Raw genomic sequence first — 19,778 nt, forward strand, 5'->3', positions numbered from 1 at the left:
GAATGGAGAAGTAAATCCATAAACTCACAAGGATAATATTAATTGTTTGTTGAAAATGTTCGCTTGGCTCAAAGGTGTATTAGTAAATACAGTCACAACTAGTAACTACATTTTATATTGTAAAAAATGCTTTACTTCCTGCAAGAACAAAGTATGGAGTCAAATAAATGATCACACAGTTGTGTTTTAGATGGGTGGTTTGATACTATCCAATTTTAACAATCTCACAAAGAAAGTTTTTTCTATGTCTCTGTAAAACCTCATCAAAGTCCAGATACACATTCTCATTCAATGCTACATTGCTTATTAAAACCTTTCATCAAACACCCTCCAATTCTTTAACCAGACTTTATCTTTCATTATATTTGCTTTTCTCTCTTACACACATGCATTCACTCATTCTGGCCTTTGAGGCTTTGCATATGCCCAGAAAATCCTTTCCTTTCTTCTCCACCTCGCTGGTTACAAGCTTCTCCTCTCCTTCAAAATTAATTTTCTCCTTGAACCAATTCCTCTCTTGACTCTAACCACTCGTATTCAATCCAACAACCTCATAATATTCTTGAATACAGCTATAATTTGCAGGGATTATTCCATGAACCACAGAATTTTAAAGCTGGAATGGAATTTAGAGCTCTTGTCAAACTAGAATTCAACAAACTGCATATAAGCCATTGTCATAAGCCATCTTGTCTCTCCTTTAAACATTCAGCTCATAAAAGGCTTCTTGAAGCATAACTGCAGAGCAGCGCTCCGTACCGCGGGCTCTCACTAAACATTACCTGCCCCCATCACCGCCATCACTGTACCGACCACCAGCATTGGCTCCTGGTCATCATGCCTATCCTGCTGAAGCCCACAGACGATAAAGAAACCAGAAGGAACAAAGAGAGGGGGGCGGAGACGGCAAAGAACCAAGGAAAACAAGGGCCCGGGCCGTCAGGGAAAGGAGCAGTGAGCCTATGGGTCTTTTCTCTGTGCCAAGAGAATTTTATGATAACTTGCCCAGATTCATCGGCTAAAACAATTAAGGCAATGTGACACATTTCCCTCGAAGCAGAGACCATTAATTCACTCAGCTATTCGAATATTTATTAAGTATCTACTATGTGCAATACAATTATCCATGAAGTAATTCTGAAAGAATCTTCAATATGATTCTGTTTTTTTAAATGAATTAATTTTTGGCTTCTAACATTCCAGTTTATAAGATTTTGAGTTCTAGATTTGTTCCTCTCCCTCCTCCCCCTCCCCAAGAGGGTCTGCAATCTGATACAGGCTCTCTACGTGTACAATCACATTAAACCTAATTCCATATTAGTTATGTTCAACATGATTCTTAACCTTAACTTTTAGAGAAACATTTCAGAAAACCTGGATGACCATAGAGGCACACTTAAAAACAAAAGAAGTCAAAGGTGATGTTAGTTCAAGGTGCTCAATTGCAAAGGTGTTTGTGGGTACTTTGATAAGTTTTCTTTAGCTAAAGCCTTATAAACTGAAAGGTTTTCTTGGTTCACAGTCATAATTTAAGGAAAGCCAGGTGAACATTTAGTATGAATCACTCATCTGATTTTTAAATATCATATTTTAAAATGCATTTGCTATCATAAAAATCCACTTTTTAGTTTTCAGTAGTGTTGCTTCATGATTAATTTTGCTTACAGAGTTAAAGTTGTATGCTTCCAGATCGCAGAATGATCAGGCAGCATAACTCAATTGTTTGTCCAGAAGTAGCAGAGGCTTAAGGTAAGTGCCAAAGTGAGAAAATGCAGGGGTTTTTTTTTTTAATCTTTTAAAAAATTAGATACGGTTTTTCAATAATTACGCTTTTATTTTCTTTCTCTCCCATCTCCCACCATTACTGGTGAAATGACCCAACTAAAATCCTTTACAAAAATGCACAGGCAAGCCAAAATTCCTAAGAGGCCTGTCCACCCCTCTATGCATCCTTTGGAGCCCACTGCCCCCCTGTGGGTAGGCATGGGCAGACTCTTCACAACTAGTGCTCTGGAACCACATCTGGTCTTCACATTGATCCCAGACGTTCAGTCTTTCAAGTTGTTCCTTTTAAAATGTTAGGACTGGGGTTGCTAGGTGGTGCAGTGAGTAGAGAACTGGCCCTGGAGACAGGAGGACCTGAGTTCAAATCCAGCCTCAGACATGTAACACTTACTAGCCATGTGACCTTGGGCAAGTCACTTAACCCAACTGCCCTGCCCTCCCCCCTACAAAAAGCAAAACAAAACAAAAAAAATGTTATGATACTGTAGATTGCAGTGTTCTTTCCATTGCACCATAAATAAGTGTAAGTGCTTTCTCAGCTACAACTGAACTATGTCCTAGGCCTTGTTTACTAAGAGAGCTTACTCGATTGTCTCCTCTCCTGAAAGCATTAACACATGGCCTACTGCTACCTGCACAAGGCTGTGGTCAAGAGAAATCAGAACCCACCTAGCCCCTGCTCAACCTGAAAGGTAGGAAATGAAACAGTCAGGCTAGCTCAGGGCCTTACGGTGTTCTGCAAAACCCTCAACTCTGTGGCTCCATGTAACGGTACTTCTCCTGTCCCATGCACTGAGTACTTTCCAGTTTTTAACCGGAACTTGTTTAGAATACAGATTCAGTTCTATGTTTTCCAAAAGTAAATGCTGAGTTGACACGATTTTTCTCTTAGAGCAGCCATTTTCATCACAAAATACTCTTGTCTTCACCGATCAGCCTACGCTTCTTTGGATCAGAAATTAAAATAAATGAACGAGAAATTCTTTGTTAAGAGAACCAACAAGCTAATACAAACACTGGGGCAATGGCTGTTCCAAGCTGTAAAAACAAAAAGCTCGCCTCTAATAAACTCTCTTTCACTTAACTGATGTTCTGTGGCAAGATGCAAATAAAAAAGTATCCTGATAAAATTCGCCAAATCAATAGTTATCACATATGATATCACACATTTTGACTGTCCTGTGGTGTTCTTCCTTGGTCAGACCACATATGTTCATTGGGTTCACCGTAAGACCTTAAATTTACTAGAACATTTTTCAAATCCTGGTTAAAAAAATCACTAAATAGCAGAAAGATGAACAAAGTCCACTACCCACAAAACTATCCATCTCAGCTACAGCTAAAACAATTCCCAAATTTGTGGGTGTGTATATGGGTGGTACTCAGGGCATTATTTGCTACACTTTCAGGAAGGGTCAATATGAACATTATTTTGTATTTCTGCAGAGGAGACTGCTTAATCAGTGCTCCAAAAAGGCAGCTAAGTGGTGTGGCGAGATGGAGCAATGTGTCTAGAGTCAGGAAGATCTGGATTAAAATCTGCCTCGGATGCCCTGGTGTAGCAGCAAGCACCCCAAGTGCGTCCTCAGGGTTTGCTGCCCATACAGGTTCTTGGATCTGCTTTGTTAAAGGAAAGCAACTCAAAATGGGTTAACAAGCTTACTTTAATCAGTCAGACATATAGTTTACCTTGTTCAGGGGAAAAAGGTCAGCACCCCGAACTTCAAAGCATAGAGGCAGAATTATCAAGACAGAAACAGATCAAGTAGACAGATTTCCAAACTGTCCAACCATTACATCCATACCCAGTCAACATCTGGGTTTCCACATCTGGGTTTTTCAAAGCCGGGGGACTCTCAACAACGGCTTCCCAGAATTCAGATCAAATCACAGAACACTTCTCAAAGTGAGTCCCAAAACAAAGCTACACATCAGGGCTTATATAGCCTTCTCCTGGCTCAGAGAATGTAACAACCTTATTGACTCACTGGCCAATCAAGAAGTATCTACTGAAAAACAAGCCTCCCTCCCCAGGCTTCAGGTGCATTTCAGCCTAGAGGCAGGGAAGATCTTCCAAATTTGCATTCCCATTACACCTGGGCAAGTCACTTGGGGGGCCTGCCTCAGTTTCCTCAACTATAAGACCGGGAGCACTAATGTCCCAGGGCTGTCGTGAGGAAGAAGTGCTGAGCACATACAGGTACTTAGTAACACCTGCTCCCTTTAGCCTTTACCAAAAGGAAAACTGCCTTCGCCTCTAGCAGATACAATGCAAATCCACCTTTTCTGTATCAACAAACCTCTGTCCAAAGTGCCCTAAAAAACAAGTAAGTTTTTTTTTCAAGTTCAGACCGCTCAAGTCAAGAATCAGTGGCATTGACATCCTGCAGAGCTATGTAGATGTGAACAGGCCTTCAGCCTAGAGTCAAAAACAGAAGTAATAAAAGCACTGGGAGTCAATCTGTGAAAGCCCATCTTGGAACTTTCTTACTTGTGCTTCATTTCTATGTACAGGATCAAGCAAATTAAGCCAATACCAATCTGAATTCATCCTAATTCCACAGTAGTGCCCATACCAAAAATGGCTTACTCAAATGCTTATGCAGCAAGTTAAAATTAATATACACAAATACTGAATAAAAGCTTCAGCTTTTAAAACAAATTCTAACAAAGAACAAGAGACAAGTCCAGAATAGATACTAATACTGCAAACCCTAGAAAGAAAATCTCATGTTTCCATATTTATGTAAACTGAATTAAACTACATCACTGCAGTGAACTCCAGTTTCAGCATTCTTCATTCCCTGTGATCATTTTGCTCCAGCCCTTATGCCTGAGTCTCAAGTTCCCTCGAGAGCCGGAGAAAAGTGATGGAAGAAGGCTGGATCACAGAGTCATAGACAGACTCAGAGCTGGGGTCACCCAATCTCAAACCTCTCATTTTACATATGAGAAAACTGAGGTGCTGGGAGGTGTTCAAGTGACCTGACTGGACGGAGGGGTTCATGGAGAAGCAGAGACCTATTTAGCTCAGCAGAGAACACTGTAGATACAGAGAACAATACAAGTAAAAACAATGAGCTGGGAATGAACAAGGCTCATTGGAAGCAGACAGTTTTGGGGCCATGGGGAGAGAAGAGGATGATGCAGCATCTAAGCACATTAAAGCACAGATGAGTATCCACACCTAGTGAAATAGCAGCAGATAACCAGCAGAAAAAACCAGGAAAGGCCCAGTAGTTTTACAGAGTTTCACTTGGAAGCACCACTCAGATAGTACTGTTCCTGTTTCTTGCAGCCTTGACACCTTATTATGACACCCCTAAATATGAACCCTAGTCAAGCTGACATCACGAGTCCTGTAATGGATGCCCTATTCATCTCTGCCCCTTGGAATCCATCTTCTAAGTTCGGCTTAGGTATCATCTCTCCTATTAAGTCTTCTCTCATCCCCTAAGTCTGTTGGTGTTTACTTCCTCCTCAAATGACTCTGAAAACTGTATTCTTTAGATAGACTACTTTTTTTGTAGGGGGGAAGGCAAGGCAATTGGGTTTAAGTGACTTGCCCAAGGTCACATGGTTAGTAAGTGTGTCAAGTGTCTGAAGCTGAATTTGAACTCAGAGTCTCCTGATTTCAAGGTCAGTGCTCTATCCACTGTGCCACCTAGCTGCCCAGACAGTGCTATACAAGGAATATAGGATCCCTTCATTTTGGCCCTTGTATCTCTAGCACCAAACCTAAGCACAGCACCTTGCACATTATGCTCATAAGTGTTTGTTGCTGATCTACCATAGATGAGGTAAACGCGACTAGATGGGGATCTCAGGTATTTCTCTGTGAGAAATCTTCAAAGTTGGATAATAAGAGTCATGTAGCCTTTCCTGATCATCCAAGCTGTAAGTCAAGTAGCCCTGCAGCTATAATTTTCAATCTTCCTATGGTTCCACCAGTCCCAGAATTACCATTAACTTCCCTCATGTTTCCTAGACCCCAGCTCAGTTCTTCTGGCAAACAATTTGGCCAAATCCCTCTCACCCCCTGAGCACTACAACTTCCAACATATCCCCCATCTACTCTGGACTAAATTTTCCTTAGATAGGAAGCTATTTATAGTCTAAATATACCTCTACACCTGTCCACTTCTGCCAAAGGGGCTCATTCTTGCCCTTGAAACTATAGGACTGCAGTAAAGACAAGAAGGGCAGGCGTAAGATTTTTATTTGGTTTCTGGTAGTATAGGGCTGAAATAATGCAAATGTATGAGTTCTCTATGGCAGTAAAGGCAATGAGAAAACAAAAGGTTGAGGAGCAAAGTCTTAGAGGTGGGAGGAGGGAGAGATAGGGCAATATCCTGAGTGACAAAGAAGGAAAAACAAGAAAAGCCACCAGCTTATGAAAGCCAAGTGAGAAAAGAATTCGAGGAGAATAAGGTTTTTATTAAAGGAGGGCTTTGGGAAGGTTGATCATCTTAGGGCTGTCAGTCCATTAAATGAAAAACACTCATGTCTTGGGCTCGTGTGTTGTGATACTCAGAAAGGTGAAAAGGACTTTTGAAAAATGATAAATTACTCTAATATTCCCTTTTTTAGACTACTAACTAAAGTTTAAAATTTTTCTGGACCGCTCTTTAATCTGACATGGCTGACTAACAAGTCATAGCAATCCTAATATGCTTACCCCGAGCTGGCTTTCTAAAACAGTCACCAGTCAGTCCCATTAAGAGAGCATGGCAGAGTGGAAGTGGGGACCTCTACAAACAAGCACAGGGCTTACAGTGACACAGCAAGAGTATCAGCTCTTAGCCAATGCCAACTGGGGCTTTCCCTGGCTCTCAGAGTTTTACCCTACTAACTACTCTAAGGCAGACATCTTGAGACCCTTCACTGTTTTCTTCAGTAGGATCCATTCTGTGATGGCATGTCAGTTTTTCTTTAGCTTCTTTTAATGCTTTCTTCTTTTAATTTTTCACCAATATTCTTCCCTTTCCACAGCTGTTTCCCAATCCAAGTTTCTCCTATTTCTGAGACTATGAAAAATTATAAAGTTAACCACATTCTGACAAAATGTGGAAGATATTTTCATAAAAAAGATATATTAAAAACAAAGGAAAGGCAGAGTGTTTTGACAAAAAAGAATATAAGACAAGGAATCTAATACCTTTCCCACTACTTACTGCATGATCTTGCTAAGTATAAAACTCTCTCTCTTTTACATTTTTAACTTTTTCATTTAAAGTTCTGAGTTCCGAACTCTATCCCTTCTTTCCTCCCCCCTCCATGAGATGGTAAGCAATCAGATATAGGTTAGACATGTGCAATCATATAAAATATTTGGAAAAGACGACTCGAATAAAAGAAAAAAAAGGAAAGTGAAAAATAGCATGGTGCAGTCTATATTCAATATCAGTTGTTTTTCTGTAGAAGGAGCACATGCTTCATCATCAGTCCTTTGGGACTGTCCTGGATCACTGTATTACTGAGAATAGCTAAGTCATTTAAAATTCTTCATCGTAAAATATTGCTGTTACTGTGTACAACCTTTTTCTGGTTCTGTTCACTTCATTATATGTCAGTTTATGTAAGTCTTTCCAGTAAACCTCTTTTTGTCCCCAATTTGCCCATCTATAAAATGGCAACATACACCCTCATCCGCCTTCCCAGGTCACAGAGCAGAGGTCAAAACGAGAAAGTATACAAAGGCAAGCTTTTCATAAAAGGCTATCAAAATGTGAAAACATCACTAAACTCTCTAGCCACTTCCTCCAAAATGTATATTAGGGTTTTCGGTAAAAGACTTTAATTGGAAAGGAAGAGAATTAATGTTTTAACTTCACACAACAAATAACTTCAAAAATGTGTAGCTCCTGTCCATGGGAAAACCACCACCAGCCATCTGATTTTCATTCACGTCACCAACCTCCTTTGACTGACTGACTATGATATCAAACCAACCAAGCAAGTAGACCAGATCTCATCATCAGTCAAACTGGGAAAAACAAGTATATCCATAAAATCCATTACAAGATCCTAAGAGTCATTTAACAAAAAGGCATTAAGGACATAGGCTAAATAACCACTAAAAGCTGGAGTTTGGGGTTGTTTTTTCAGAAATCAACATCAATTAATAAAAATACATTATTACTGTTTTTCAGTACAAAAATAGGGCTTTAAAATATCTCTGGAAATTGTTCATCTCCATGTAACAACAAAATCTTAAGAAAAATAAGAAACAAAAAATCCCTCTATGAATGAAAACATAAAATCACCCAATTCTATTATAAACAATTATTCAGTTACTCAATTTGTCATAGTAAAGCCTTTCCTCATGAAAGATGAGAGTAATAAGTACCTTGGCAGGAAATTTATCCAATTAATTACAAATGGTCTTGCTGAAACATTCACATTCTAGCTGCTGCCCTCGCTTTTCAATTTTATATTAATCTAAAAATCTAGTGCCAAGCACTTAGCATTTTACAGGAAATACAGAGGCAACATTTAAAGAACAAAGGAAAAATGTTTCCACTATTTGATATCACTCGTATTTAATGTATTTGTTATTAGCAAACACATTTCCTCATTAATTATACCCCAAATCAATCTGATCTATTTGGAGGAGCTGAGCTCCAGCACTGACAAGTGACAAAAGCCTTGCTTTCTAGTTGTTCCCCAGAAGTTCTCCTGCCTCAGATGACTTCACTTTCTTCCCTGGAAGAATGGGGGCACTGCTTTCACTGGGCCGCTGTGAGCGCGTACCAGAGACATGTCGGCTGTCGTTTCCAAGGCGGCGGGATTCAATAAACTACCAGGCCAGACACTAAGACCTGAGCTCCCAAGTCCTCCTGCTCATCTTGTCACTATTTTTCTGTAAGACACTAAGCAAATGACTTACACCTTATGGATGAACAATATTCAGCTACTTAAAGATTTTGTTTTCAGGAACAGCAGAAATGATTGCAAAGCAGTTTTTTTTAATGCATGCTTGTTAATAAATAATGTGTCTTGAAGTCATCAAATGAAAGCTATTAAGTATACACAGTCTCTCACAGAAGGAATTCTTTCACCCACACGCTATGTCCACCACCAAATGTCCTATTTTTCCTTAAGTGTTTTTAAACCACTGCATTTCTTTTTTAACAGTTTCATTATTACCGGCAATAACAAAAGCAGTCTCTGGTACATGGATAGCATACTACATACATTATCTCATTTGATCTTCATACACAATGGAAAAAGCTATTGAGGAAATCTGCACCCTAAACCCAGCTCAGCTACCCACTCACTGACCAGCCTTGAACAAAACAGTCAGAGCACCCAGGGAGTAATTTCCTTTTCCCAATGCAGACGGCCAACTCCAAGAGCTAACAACCCCACGAGGTTCCAAGCCTTGCCCACCATCCAAGAGCCAGGAGCGTCAGAGGTGGGGGTTTGTACCAGGCTGTTTTCACTCAGTGGCCGGTGCTCACAAGACATGTAAAGCATTTTAAGGTTTTAGTAGCATATGCAATTTCACTAGAGCACAATGATTGGAGTTGGGAAATACCAATGTCAAATAAAATCTCTATCATCTTTGGCTCATTCAACAAATACTTACCTATTGCTGCTAAATGTGAGGAAGTGTGGACTGACACTACCTCCCTTCAGGCACTATTTCATTTCCTATAAACATTGGATTGTGAAGCCCTGGTCACAACACAAAATGCTCTTCAGTGTGGAGTATCACCAAAATCAGACCACATCTGGAGATTACACATACTCTGGGCAACACTGCCCCCTTGTGTCAATAAACAAAAATCAACACCTCAAGGAAGAAGCCCTCCACAAAATTGCCAAGAAGCATGTGTTCCCAAAGAACAAACTTCAGCAAACCCCATTAAGTTGGGAAGGTTTCAAGAATGGTAGTGGAGTTTGTGTGTTCTGTCTAAGAACCAGCCTATCTGAATTCAGAAAGGCTTATCACTAGGCTGGCCACAGCAACCTATGAAACCACCTACTATAGTAGAGTGGGTGGTGTTCACACTGAGTTCTGAAGTGGGAAAGAATGCTAAGAACTCTCCCTACATCTGAAGCACTCAAGTCTCTCAAAAAGTATTGCTTCTGTTCTGATTTTCGACAGCTCTTACATTTGAAGTAATGACTTTTAAAGAAAAACAAAGTAGTTACACTATACTCACACAGACACGAAGACATGACTAATTTAAGTCAAAGACAAGTATCAGCACAGTTTTATGATGCCTGACTATTACTGATAACTATATCTTACAGTGTCCAGAGACTGAGTTCATGCTGATACATAAAATGAATTCAACTAAGCCACAATCTCTTCCACAAAGCACAGGTATTACGATATCATTTTACAGGCTCTGGGGTGAAATGATGCTCAGTCAGTTACCGCCTGAGGCACTATTCAAAATCAAGCCTCCTGATTCCAAGTACAGGCCTGCTCTGCAAAACACACAGAGATCAATAAAAGAAGAGAGACAAGTTAACTTCTTGAGAACTCCCTCCTCAGTCTTTCCTTTTTATGGGTTTTTAAGAAAACAAATTTCGCTGGTTTCAGTATATTCTTCTATATTCTAGATTTCCAAACACCATGACAAAGCAGAAAACTGGTTCTATTTCTATATAGCAAAGACAGAGAAAACACACACAGAAGTTGTCTTCTTATATAGTTTGAAGCAACATGCTAACAATTCAGAAATTGTTATTTTTAATTCAGGCAATACCAATAAAAACTAACTTTTATTTAGCACTTGGTTACTGTTTATAATTTCAAGATCTGGTGCATGAATAGCTAAATGTGGATTTCTAGCTGCGGTGGGTTCCCTGGGGAACCTTAACCCCAAATAAAGTAAACTACTACCATTCCCTAACATGATTCAACTCTAAGATTCAAATACAATGTATGGGGAAAAAAATTTTTTAAAACAAAACTGCCATTGGCTCCAAAGCCTTCTTTTATTTTATTTTAATTTCTTCATCTAATGCTCATTACAGGACTTGTTTTAAGGATTATATTTAGGTACAACAGGTTGGTTTAAGCAAAAGGCTGGATAAAGATATCACTAGCATACGTCTAAAGTTATTTTCAAAGGGATGAAGTTTGAGAATTTACCTCCATTTGTGCCAAGAGATTTTCACTGTACACATACAGTTCTTCTAGTTTTCTTTTCTACAGAGTGAAACTTTTCTACAAAGTGAAATTTATTCCATAATAAAAATCTCATTACTCAAAAGGAATTAATTATTCTCAATATCTATGATGAAAAGCCACTGATAAGGGGCCATCCACCCTCAGAAATTGTGTCAAAATTTGCATCACTGCTTAACACTTATTACCAGAATGGTTTCTTAGAATGGCAAGAAAGATTCTCTTTTCTTCCCCCAAGTTCAAGAGATTTATTTCATGGAGAGCAACCACGATGCAGAAGACAGTCTCTCTATCTGGAGTCAGAGAGTATAAGTTCCAATCCTAGTTCAGCTGCCATCATTTAAAACCTGTGTGGTCTCAAGCAAAACTCTTAAACCTCTCTGGGGCTCAGTTTCCTCACTCAAAACTACACTATGCAGGCTCATTTAATAATACTTACTTTCGTAGGTGGTCATGTTCTTTCAGAAATAATTCAGTTCTTCTATTGTTCACTCCAGAACCACTTTTATATGACCTGAAAAAAAGAAAAAAAAGTATAAATACATATTGAAAGTAGGCATATTGACAAGCAATTGAGTATCATTGCTGATCAGAATGTAGATTATACTACAATCTGCAGAGAATAAGAGTGGTCTAAAAATGATTATTATTTTTCAGAAGATAAATGCAAGTGACTGCACAAGCTGTCTCTAGACTCTTAATGCAATTCAAAGCCATGAAGGCCATAATATGCACTAAAATTTTTGGGACACTTGATTTTTGTGTGTAGGAAAGGGAGTTCTGTGTGTGTGTGTGTGTGTGTGTTCTTTCAAGGAGATCTTTTTAGTGGCAGAGGATGCACTTGGAATGAACAATTAGTATTTTAAAATTTATAGTTCCCTCTTCAAAACAGCAATGAATTTTACATAAATATGAATGCCTCTAACACTGAGGGAAGTGAAAAATATCTTTTCATGCCTTAATTTCCTGTCCTAAAACATCAATTTTTGTTTCCTGCTATCAGCCAAACTCCTTGAAAAACTGACTATACCCACTCCCTTTCTATTATATCTCCCCAGTCCCTTGCAATCTGACTTGTGATCCCATCATTTTACCAACACTGCTCTCAAAAATAATCAATGACTTCGAAGTCATCCAAACCAGTGGGCTCTTTTCATTACTTAACCTTCGTGTGGCACTGATGACCACCTCCTCCTGGAAACCCTCGCCCTGCTCAGCTTCCAGCTCTCCTCTATCTCCTACTTCTCTCTTCATTCCTCTTCCTGATCCTTTAAGGTCTGTCCCTCAAGATGTGGTCTGTCGCCAATGCTCCTTTCCTTCTTGTACTCTCTCCCTCATTCATTCCCACACAGTACTCACTCAGACTCAACATGTCCAGAATCTAGGTCATGCACTCCCTAATCTGGTCCGCTCTGATTTCCTTATGCCTGTCAACAGGACCATCATTTGCCCAGCTGCCACATTAAAACCTATTATCTGCATTTCTCTCCCTCTCTTACCATTCATACCCAATACTGGCTCTAACTCTGCCCCATTCCTTACTTTTGTTCCCTTTTCCCTCTCCTCACTGTCACTACTATACCACAAGTCTTCATTAGCACCTACCTGGCCTATTGCAAAAGCCTTCTAACCATCTCTCCCAGCTCCTGCATCTCCTAGCTCTTCAAGTCACCTGCACACCATGGCCAAGCTCTTCTTCCTTACAGATCTACTCATGTTATTTCTCTGCTCAAAAGCCTTCTATGGCTCAGTGTGGACTACTAAGTGACATCCAAACGCCTCTGCCAGGCATTCAAAACTTTCTAAGTCAACCTCATCCAACTTTTCCAGGTTCATTTTCTATCACTTCTTACCATAAACCCGACGCTGCAACCCAAAAGGACTATTCACCACTCCCTACCTGCACATGCCCCACACCTGATCACCTCCCTTTTTCCTGTGCTGTTCTCTATGCCATATCCCTATTTAATTTCTGCCCATATTCTAAAGCTCAACTCAAAAATCACCTCCTCCAAGAAACTTTCCTTAACCCTGACTCCCAGTTCTTGGCTTGCACCTCTCATTCTCATTATTTCATATTCCACTACTAGACTGCAATTCTTGAAAGTCAAAGCCTAAGCCCTCTTTAACCTCTGTTTATAAATGTTGTTAAGAGGTTCTGTAACTTTATCTCCCCCAAATGGAAGTAATAATTTATATTACCAAGCATATAGCAAAGAAAGGAGAGGAAGACAAACAGAGTCAAAGTATGTGGCAAAGAAAATTGTACTAATTCTCTCTGAAATTTAGCCAGAGGAATATAATACAGAAAGTACTAGAGTATATAGGGCTTCTGGCAATGACAGCCAAGCTCCTGGGAAAACAGCCACAGATCTAGGGTGGAGGTGGGAGGGTGGGGAGAAAGGCCTCTAAACATCAGGAACTTAACTGTCAATAAGCCTGCATGCTTTTCTCCTAGGGAAAGTAGTACTATCCCCAGGCTTAACAATTTATTAACATAGTTTGTTGTGTTTAATTTTGCAATCTTGGTTGGCAAGCTCTCTCTCCCCACTCACTCAACAGGAGCAAAACCTGAAAGGGCACATGGTGGGAGAGGAGAGAACAAAAGACCAAACAGTAAAGCCTAAAAGAGTGGGAATCATTGAGGAACTTGGTTTCAGAAGCCCCTGTGGGTATCAATACATCCCAGAATCAATCTTCATAACAACCCTCATCACCAGATAAAGGTAAACTGTATTCAATCATTATTTACTTAACACCTGCTGTCAAGGCTACCCCCTCAATGCCGGGGGAAAAAAGGAACGGGAGAAGCAAGGCCTGAGCCACAATCAGTGCCGTGCTGCAAGCTGGAACACCCTCTGGTTTCTCTATCCTCCAAAGAATTTATTAAGCACTCACTATATGCAAAGCTTGAAAGGTAAGATAGCCACTGCTCTCCAGGAGTTCACCTTCTAAAGGGGAAGACAATGCATATGGAAGGCTGCCACTGCAAGTCAGATGGAAAGGCCTATAGTCCTCGGGGTGCAGCCTGAAAGCAGATGGCAAGGCCTCTTTTAAAATGTCATTTCCACTGACTCAGTTTCTGAGGTTGAGCTAAATGGCAGGGCCAAAGACTGGTAACTAGCACTTTCTTTTCTAGTTTTTCAGCAGTTGTGGCTGCAGTATCTACAGGTGTCAGGCTACATGACTACAGGGGTTGGCTCCCAGGAAGATACCTGAAGACACTGGCTGGAATCATGGCTATTCTTAAGGCTCTTTAGGGTCCTGGGCTGTCTCCATCAGGGTGGGGAGGCGGAATGGTGTTCATGGTGGTCTCGGTGGTCTGACTTGCCTGGCCCACACTTGTGCCTCTCCTCTGGGACTCTGGTTACTTCAAATAAGCCAGCCAGCCCACCCCTGCCCTGGTGGGGAGGACAGGCTCTTCTAGATAGCACTTGCGTCCCTGGGAGCTCCTTCTCTGGACAACATTCGCTTCCTCCAAATATGTGACTTTCTCTTCTAGACTATTAACTTCTAGTTTCCTAGATGGTTGGTATCTCCCTGCCTGTGACCTCACAGGTGGGAAACCAATCAGACCTGCAGAGGAGACCACCCTTCCTGCTCTGATGGGAGAGCTGCAATAACCCCTACACCTAGGAGGTTACCCTGAAACAGACCCGAAGACCAAAATGCCCAACGCTCCTGAGCACCGTCCCCCTTTCCCTTGGCAGTCTTGCTCTGGACTCCCATAGCCCTGGGCTCAGTGTGAGGGGGCTACCCTTGTTAGAGGCACTGGCCCAGTGTAAGAAGGAAGGGGGGGAGCATCAGTATACTGCCCAACTCTCCCCACCCTAATCCTTAAGGAGTCAAATGTCAAGTCACATGACCCTTAAGGCACAAAAAAGGGGCTGACTACCTTTAGCACTGACTGGCCCATCTAATCCTGAGAAGCTCCTTTGTCCCCAGCAGCAAGCCCTGTGGGAGGTGCTGTATATAAAGACAAGAAGGAAAGCAGCCCCTGACCTCCAGTTCCCTTCTCTTGGGGGGGGGGGGAAATAACATGTAAATACAAACAACTTCAGACAGGGATGGGGAAAATGCACCAACAACTGGCAGAGGAAAAGCCTCAAGTGACATTGGAGCTGAGCCCTGAGAGAAGCCAGAGATTTCCAAAGATGGAGAGGAGAAGGGAGAACATCCAAGTGTAGGCACAGAGGGAACAACGTACCACATATAGAACAGTAAGCAGGCCGGCGTGGCTAAACACAGACTAGAGAGGGGCGGGCTGGGCAATCAGGCTGTGGAGGTGGGTCTGAGCCATACTGGGAAGGCCTTTACAGGTCAAGCAGGGACAACAATTGGGATGGGAATTCAAAGAAGGAAGAAACCACCTGAAGCTGGGAAAGTCTTTCAAAACTCTGGGAAAGAGCCAGGGTTGTGCATCATTTCAGAGCGGTAAGACAGACTTTTTTTTTTCTTTATCAGACCTGTGATTTAAACAGCATAGGGAGCTCTCAGTAAGGAATGTCCCCTACCAAAGATCACCATGTGCTACAACCTAAAGTCTGAAGAGTCCCCAGGCTGTGCCTGTCTGAGGTGAGACTTTAATCCAGGTATTCCCAATTCTGAGGTGGAAAGAATGGCCAAAGGAAAAACAGAAAGGAAGGATTATGTTCAAGGAACTGCAAGTCAGTTTGGGGCAGAGGACGATCACACCATGAAGGTAATTTGGTGCAGTGCAATGAATGCTGGATGAGGACACAATGTATTAATGGTCAAACTATATGAACAATTTTTCCAGAGCAAAAACACAAACTGTTAAGAATAACCTGACAAGAGGTTCAACCTCTAACAGATGCAACTTTGAAGAACTCCAAGATCAAACTGGTAAAAATAATTCAAACCAAAAAAACTCATGTCTGGAAAAGCAGGAAAAGGCTGATGGACACACCGACTCAGAGCCTCTTTTGGAGAGGAGTCTAGTCTGGCCATACATAGGGAAAGTTACAGTGAAAAACGACACCCTTCACCCTAATAATTCCATTGTTGAGAATACAGCCTAAAAGCTATAGCAAAAGCAGTCCCCTTCCACACACAACCCAAACCCTGTATGTTCTCATCTTAATGCATCTAGAATAACAGAGGAATGATTAAATAAAGAAAAAAATATAAAGAATTTTTAGTATCCAAGATAGAGAACCAACTAAGAGAAATGCATTATTTGTTAAACCAAAGAGACAAGTTTTCAAAGCATAAGGACAAACAACTCCTAAAGAACCGCAAACTACCCTCCAATGATCTGCTGTGAATGACTTAGCTTTTCTCAGCAATGCAATGATCTGAGACAATTCCCAAGGACTCATGATGCAAAATGCTCTCCTCCTCCAGAGAAGGAACTGATAAGACTCTGAATGCAGACCAAAGCTACTACTTTTCACTTTCTTTATGTTTTTTTTCTGGGTTGGTTTTTTGGTGTTTTTTAAAATCTGTTTCATTTTCTATAGTCATTTCCATGACTAACATGGAAATATGTTTTGCAAGATTGCACATGTATAATCCAGATCTAACTGCTTACCATCTCAGGGAGGGGGAAGAGAAGGAAGGGAAAAACTAATGTTAATTATTTTTCCATATAACTGGGGGGAGAATATATTATTTAAAAAAAATTGCAAACTATTAATGACTGTGAAAAGAATTCTTCACATCATTAACAACAGGTTTCATCTCACACCTTGCAAACTGGCAAAAACAATAGTTCATGCTTGAGGAGCTTCAGGAAGAGAAGCATACTAATGTCGCTAAAGCTATGAATGAGTGCATTTACTACGGAAAGCAATTTGGAATGAGGCTGACATATACATACATTTTGACTGAGACCCTACTGTGAGGCATAATAAACTCTGAAGAGGTTATTAATAAAAAGGTTCCACACATACCAAAATAAGCAAGCATGGGTGAGCAGGGATCATCATCATCAGAAGGGGAGCCACTCACATCAATGACATCACACATGCATTTGGGTACTATTTCCTGCAAGGCTCAGCCCAGTTCTCTGTACCCTGAGCATTCTTAATAAGCATTTGTTGAAGGTGAAGCTTTTAAAATATTATAGGATAAAGAGAAAAACGACTAAAAGGAAGGCCAGCAGGGAGGCTACTGGAAGAGTGTCAGCAAAGAGAGCAAAGGTCTGACCTGACCTAGAATGGGGGGAGGGTCTGAAAGTGGTAGTGAGAAAAAAAAGGAGACACATGCAAGAAAGACTTTAGAGAGCAAATCAACTAGATTTGACAACTCAATGGATATAGGGGGTGAGGAAGCAGGGTAAATCAAAGGCAACAATCAAACTTTGAGCTAGGATAACTAGGAAATCAATGGTAGTACTCTAAGAGAAATTGGGTGTCAGAGGAGAAACAAGTATTATGGCAAAGCCTGGCTTCAATCTATTGCACTGAGGGGCTAGTAGGTCATTCAAGTGGGGATGGCCCATTACAAAGAGGGGAATGCTACTTTAGAAACTGGAAATAAGATGTGGAAATAACCTAAATACAGAAGCAACAATGATAGAAGCCCTACTTTTACAAAGATGCTCACCTAAATCTTTGATTTTTTTAAAGCTTAACCTTATCCTAGGGTTTACTTTAGTTACCTGGAGAATTCACTCCATGAAAACAAATTCCTCTTAGAGCTGTCCCCATCCCACTCTCATGCTGCTGTTCATATTGTTCCCTTACATAAGTTCTCCATTTTAGCATAAGTGGTCTATTCTACATTCCCCAAATTCCTAAACTCCTCCAGCTGACTTCCGTCTACAACTCCTTCTTCTGTCTATGGCCTTGGCCACTCCTTCCTCTGAACACCTATGGTACTTACTATTTCAAACACTCACACATATTCACATACTTATTGGTGTATACCTATATATATATATATATATATATATAGGTGTATGTGCACACACACACACCCCTTCCTTCTATGGTGTCTTTCCAAATTAGACTTTAAGCCCCTCAAGGGTTTAGAAGGTTTTTCTACTCCCCAGCAACTAGCACAACATAAGCATTCAAATATTTGTAGCTAATAATGACAATAATTGAGGAGTTATTATATGAAGGCCTGAAAGTTGCTAAATCAGAGCAGCTTCTAGAAATACCAGAGAAAAAGCAGAGGAAATGGATTTCCAGGGTAATAACATGCACCAGTAATTCTCCTTTCTGCATTTCCTTTCTTTAGACAGCCCCATAAAAGTACTAAAGAAACATACTTCTTGGGTGTAATTTTGCCCAAAAGCCATTTCTCACGTGTCTGCTTTTCCTAGTTTTGGTCCATTATTAGAAAAGAACAAAAGAAAAACACCATTCTTTGGGACTTGGTGCTGGTATCCTGGCTAATTAACTGCTATCAAATGAATGTCAGGCATGGCTTACGCAGGAGCAGATCCTGATCTATGGAACAATATGGCAATGTCTTCCCCAAAAGGTCCTATTTTATTCTATCATATACCTACAACACATTGATCCTACGAGACGAGCTTCCTATAAGACAATGTTTTAACTAAAATGATCTGATCTCCAGCTTACTCGAAACGTTTAGCACACACCTGTCAATGTTAGATAAAAGATTATCAGAGGTCTTCCCTGCTTTCAATAAGGACAGCTGCTAAAAACAGCTATCCTTACTAATACTGGAATGGACAAGAAAAAAGGCAACTTCTCTTCTAAGACCTACTGTTTGAAATTGTGTAACAAAATAACAAGGCTAATGAAGGTTCCAGTTTCCTATCTGGACATCTACCTATTCCCTGTTTAAGCTCCTTGTCAAAAAGCATCCCCACTAATGAAATTAAGTGTCTCCAATTTATATGCCTATAGACACACTGCTATATTACCATGGGTACTCTATTAACATATCAAATATAAAATTCACCTGAAGGTTCTTAAATTTCTCAAAATGATTAAAGGTTGCTTGAATTTTGATTATTAAACTTGACAAATATCCATATAAATATGCATAATGACTTACTCAATATCCTTTCGTACTGATCCCATGAGGTTCTCTCTTTCCCGTATTGCCAAAAAATTTGCTTTGGTTTTATGAAATTCATGTGTGTAATCCTGTAACAGAGCAACATAATATTCCCACATAAAACAGTTTCTGTGCCTCAATCACATTGAGTTTCTGTCAAAGGAACTATTTAAATAACAAGATTGCAAAATATGCCAAAGAGCAAGAATCATCCAGTTAAGTAACACTTGCAAAATGATTTCATTAAATGTAAATGCTGCTTTCAGAGTTCTACAAACCACAGGCCTGCACTGCTACAGTGCCCCCCCCCCCAAAGAAGGGACAAATGTGGAAGAGCTTTGTCCTATAAAAAACTACTGTAATCATCATCTAATTTCAAGAATCACAGAACAGTACAACTGCAGAGCTGGGTGGGACCTTGAGAGTCATCCAGTCCAGTCATATGGAAAGGAATGCCCTTTCCAACACACTCAACAAGCAATCACCCAGTTTCTGCCTGAAAGCCTGCAAAGCGGGGAGGAGGGGAATCACTAACTGCCAAAGCAACCCATTCCACGTTGGGGCAATTCTAACAGAGCTATTGGTAAGAGAACATTATGATTTTTAAAATATTACTTATTTAGAGAGAACAGGTGATCAGAAGACAAGGCCTAAAAATGCATATTTGTTTACGTTAATAAAAACAAGATTTCAAAAAATAAATGACACAGGCAAGTAGCTCCTAAATCTTTCACATTTAAAAATCCCAATATTAATTTTTTTTTTAAAGCAATTGGGGTTAAGTAACTTGCTCAAGGTTACACAGCCAATTATTTCTGGGTGTGGTGCTAAGTATCTGCACCCG

The 19,778-nt window shown here is 40.4% G+C and overlaps 1 protein-coding gene across 3 annotated transcripts in view; it reads right to left on the reverse strand.

The window, feature by feature from the left end:
• Positions 1 to 19,778, reverse strand: part of GOSR1 (golgi SNAP receptor complex member 1) — a 72,461-nt gene that overhangs the window by 31,079 nt on the left and 21,604 nt on the right. For all 3 annotated transcript variants that reach the window (XM_069089730.1, XM_069089729.1, XM_069089731.1), the window contains 2 exons: positions 18,932 to 19,023; positions 11,373 to 11,447 (listed from right to left, as the gene is read on the reverse strand). In XM_069089730.1, coding sequence (XP_068945831.1) covers positions 11,373 to 11,447; positions 18,932 to 19,023 — 167 coding nt within the window. The remainder of the gene's footprint in view (positions 1 to 11,372; positions 11,448 to 18,931; positions 19,024 to 19,778) is intronic.

This window comes from Petaurus breviceps, unplaced genomic scaffold (assembly GCF_028583685.1).
Source record: "Petaurus breviceps papuanus isolate PSGF00001 unplaced genomic scaffold, PetGlider_PUasm1.0 186, whole genome shotgun sequence".
Taxonomy (NCBI): Eukaryota; Metazoa; Chordata; class Mammalia; order Diprotodontia; family Petauridae; genus Petaurus; species Petaurus breviceps.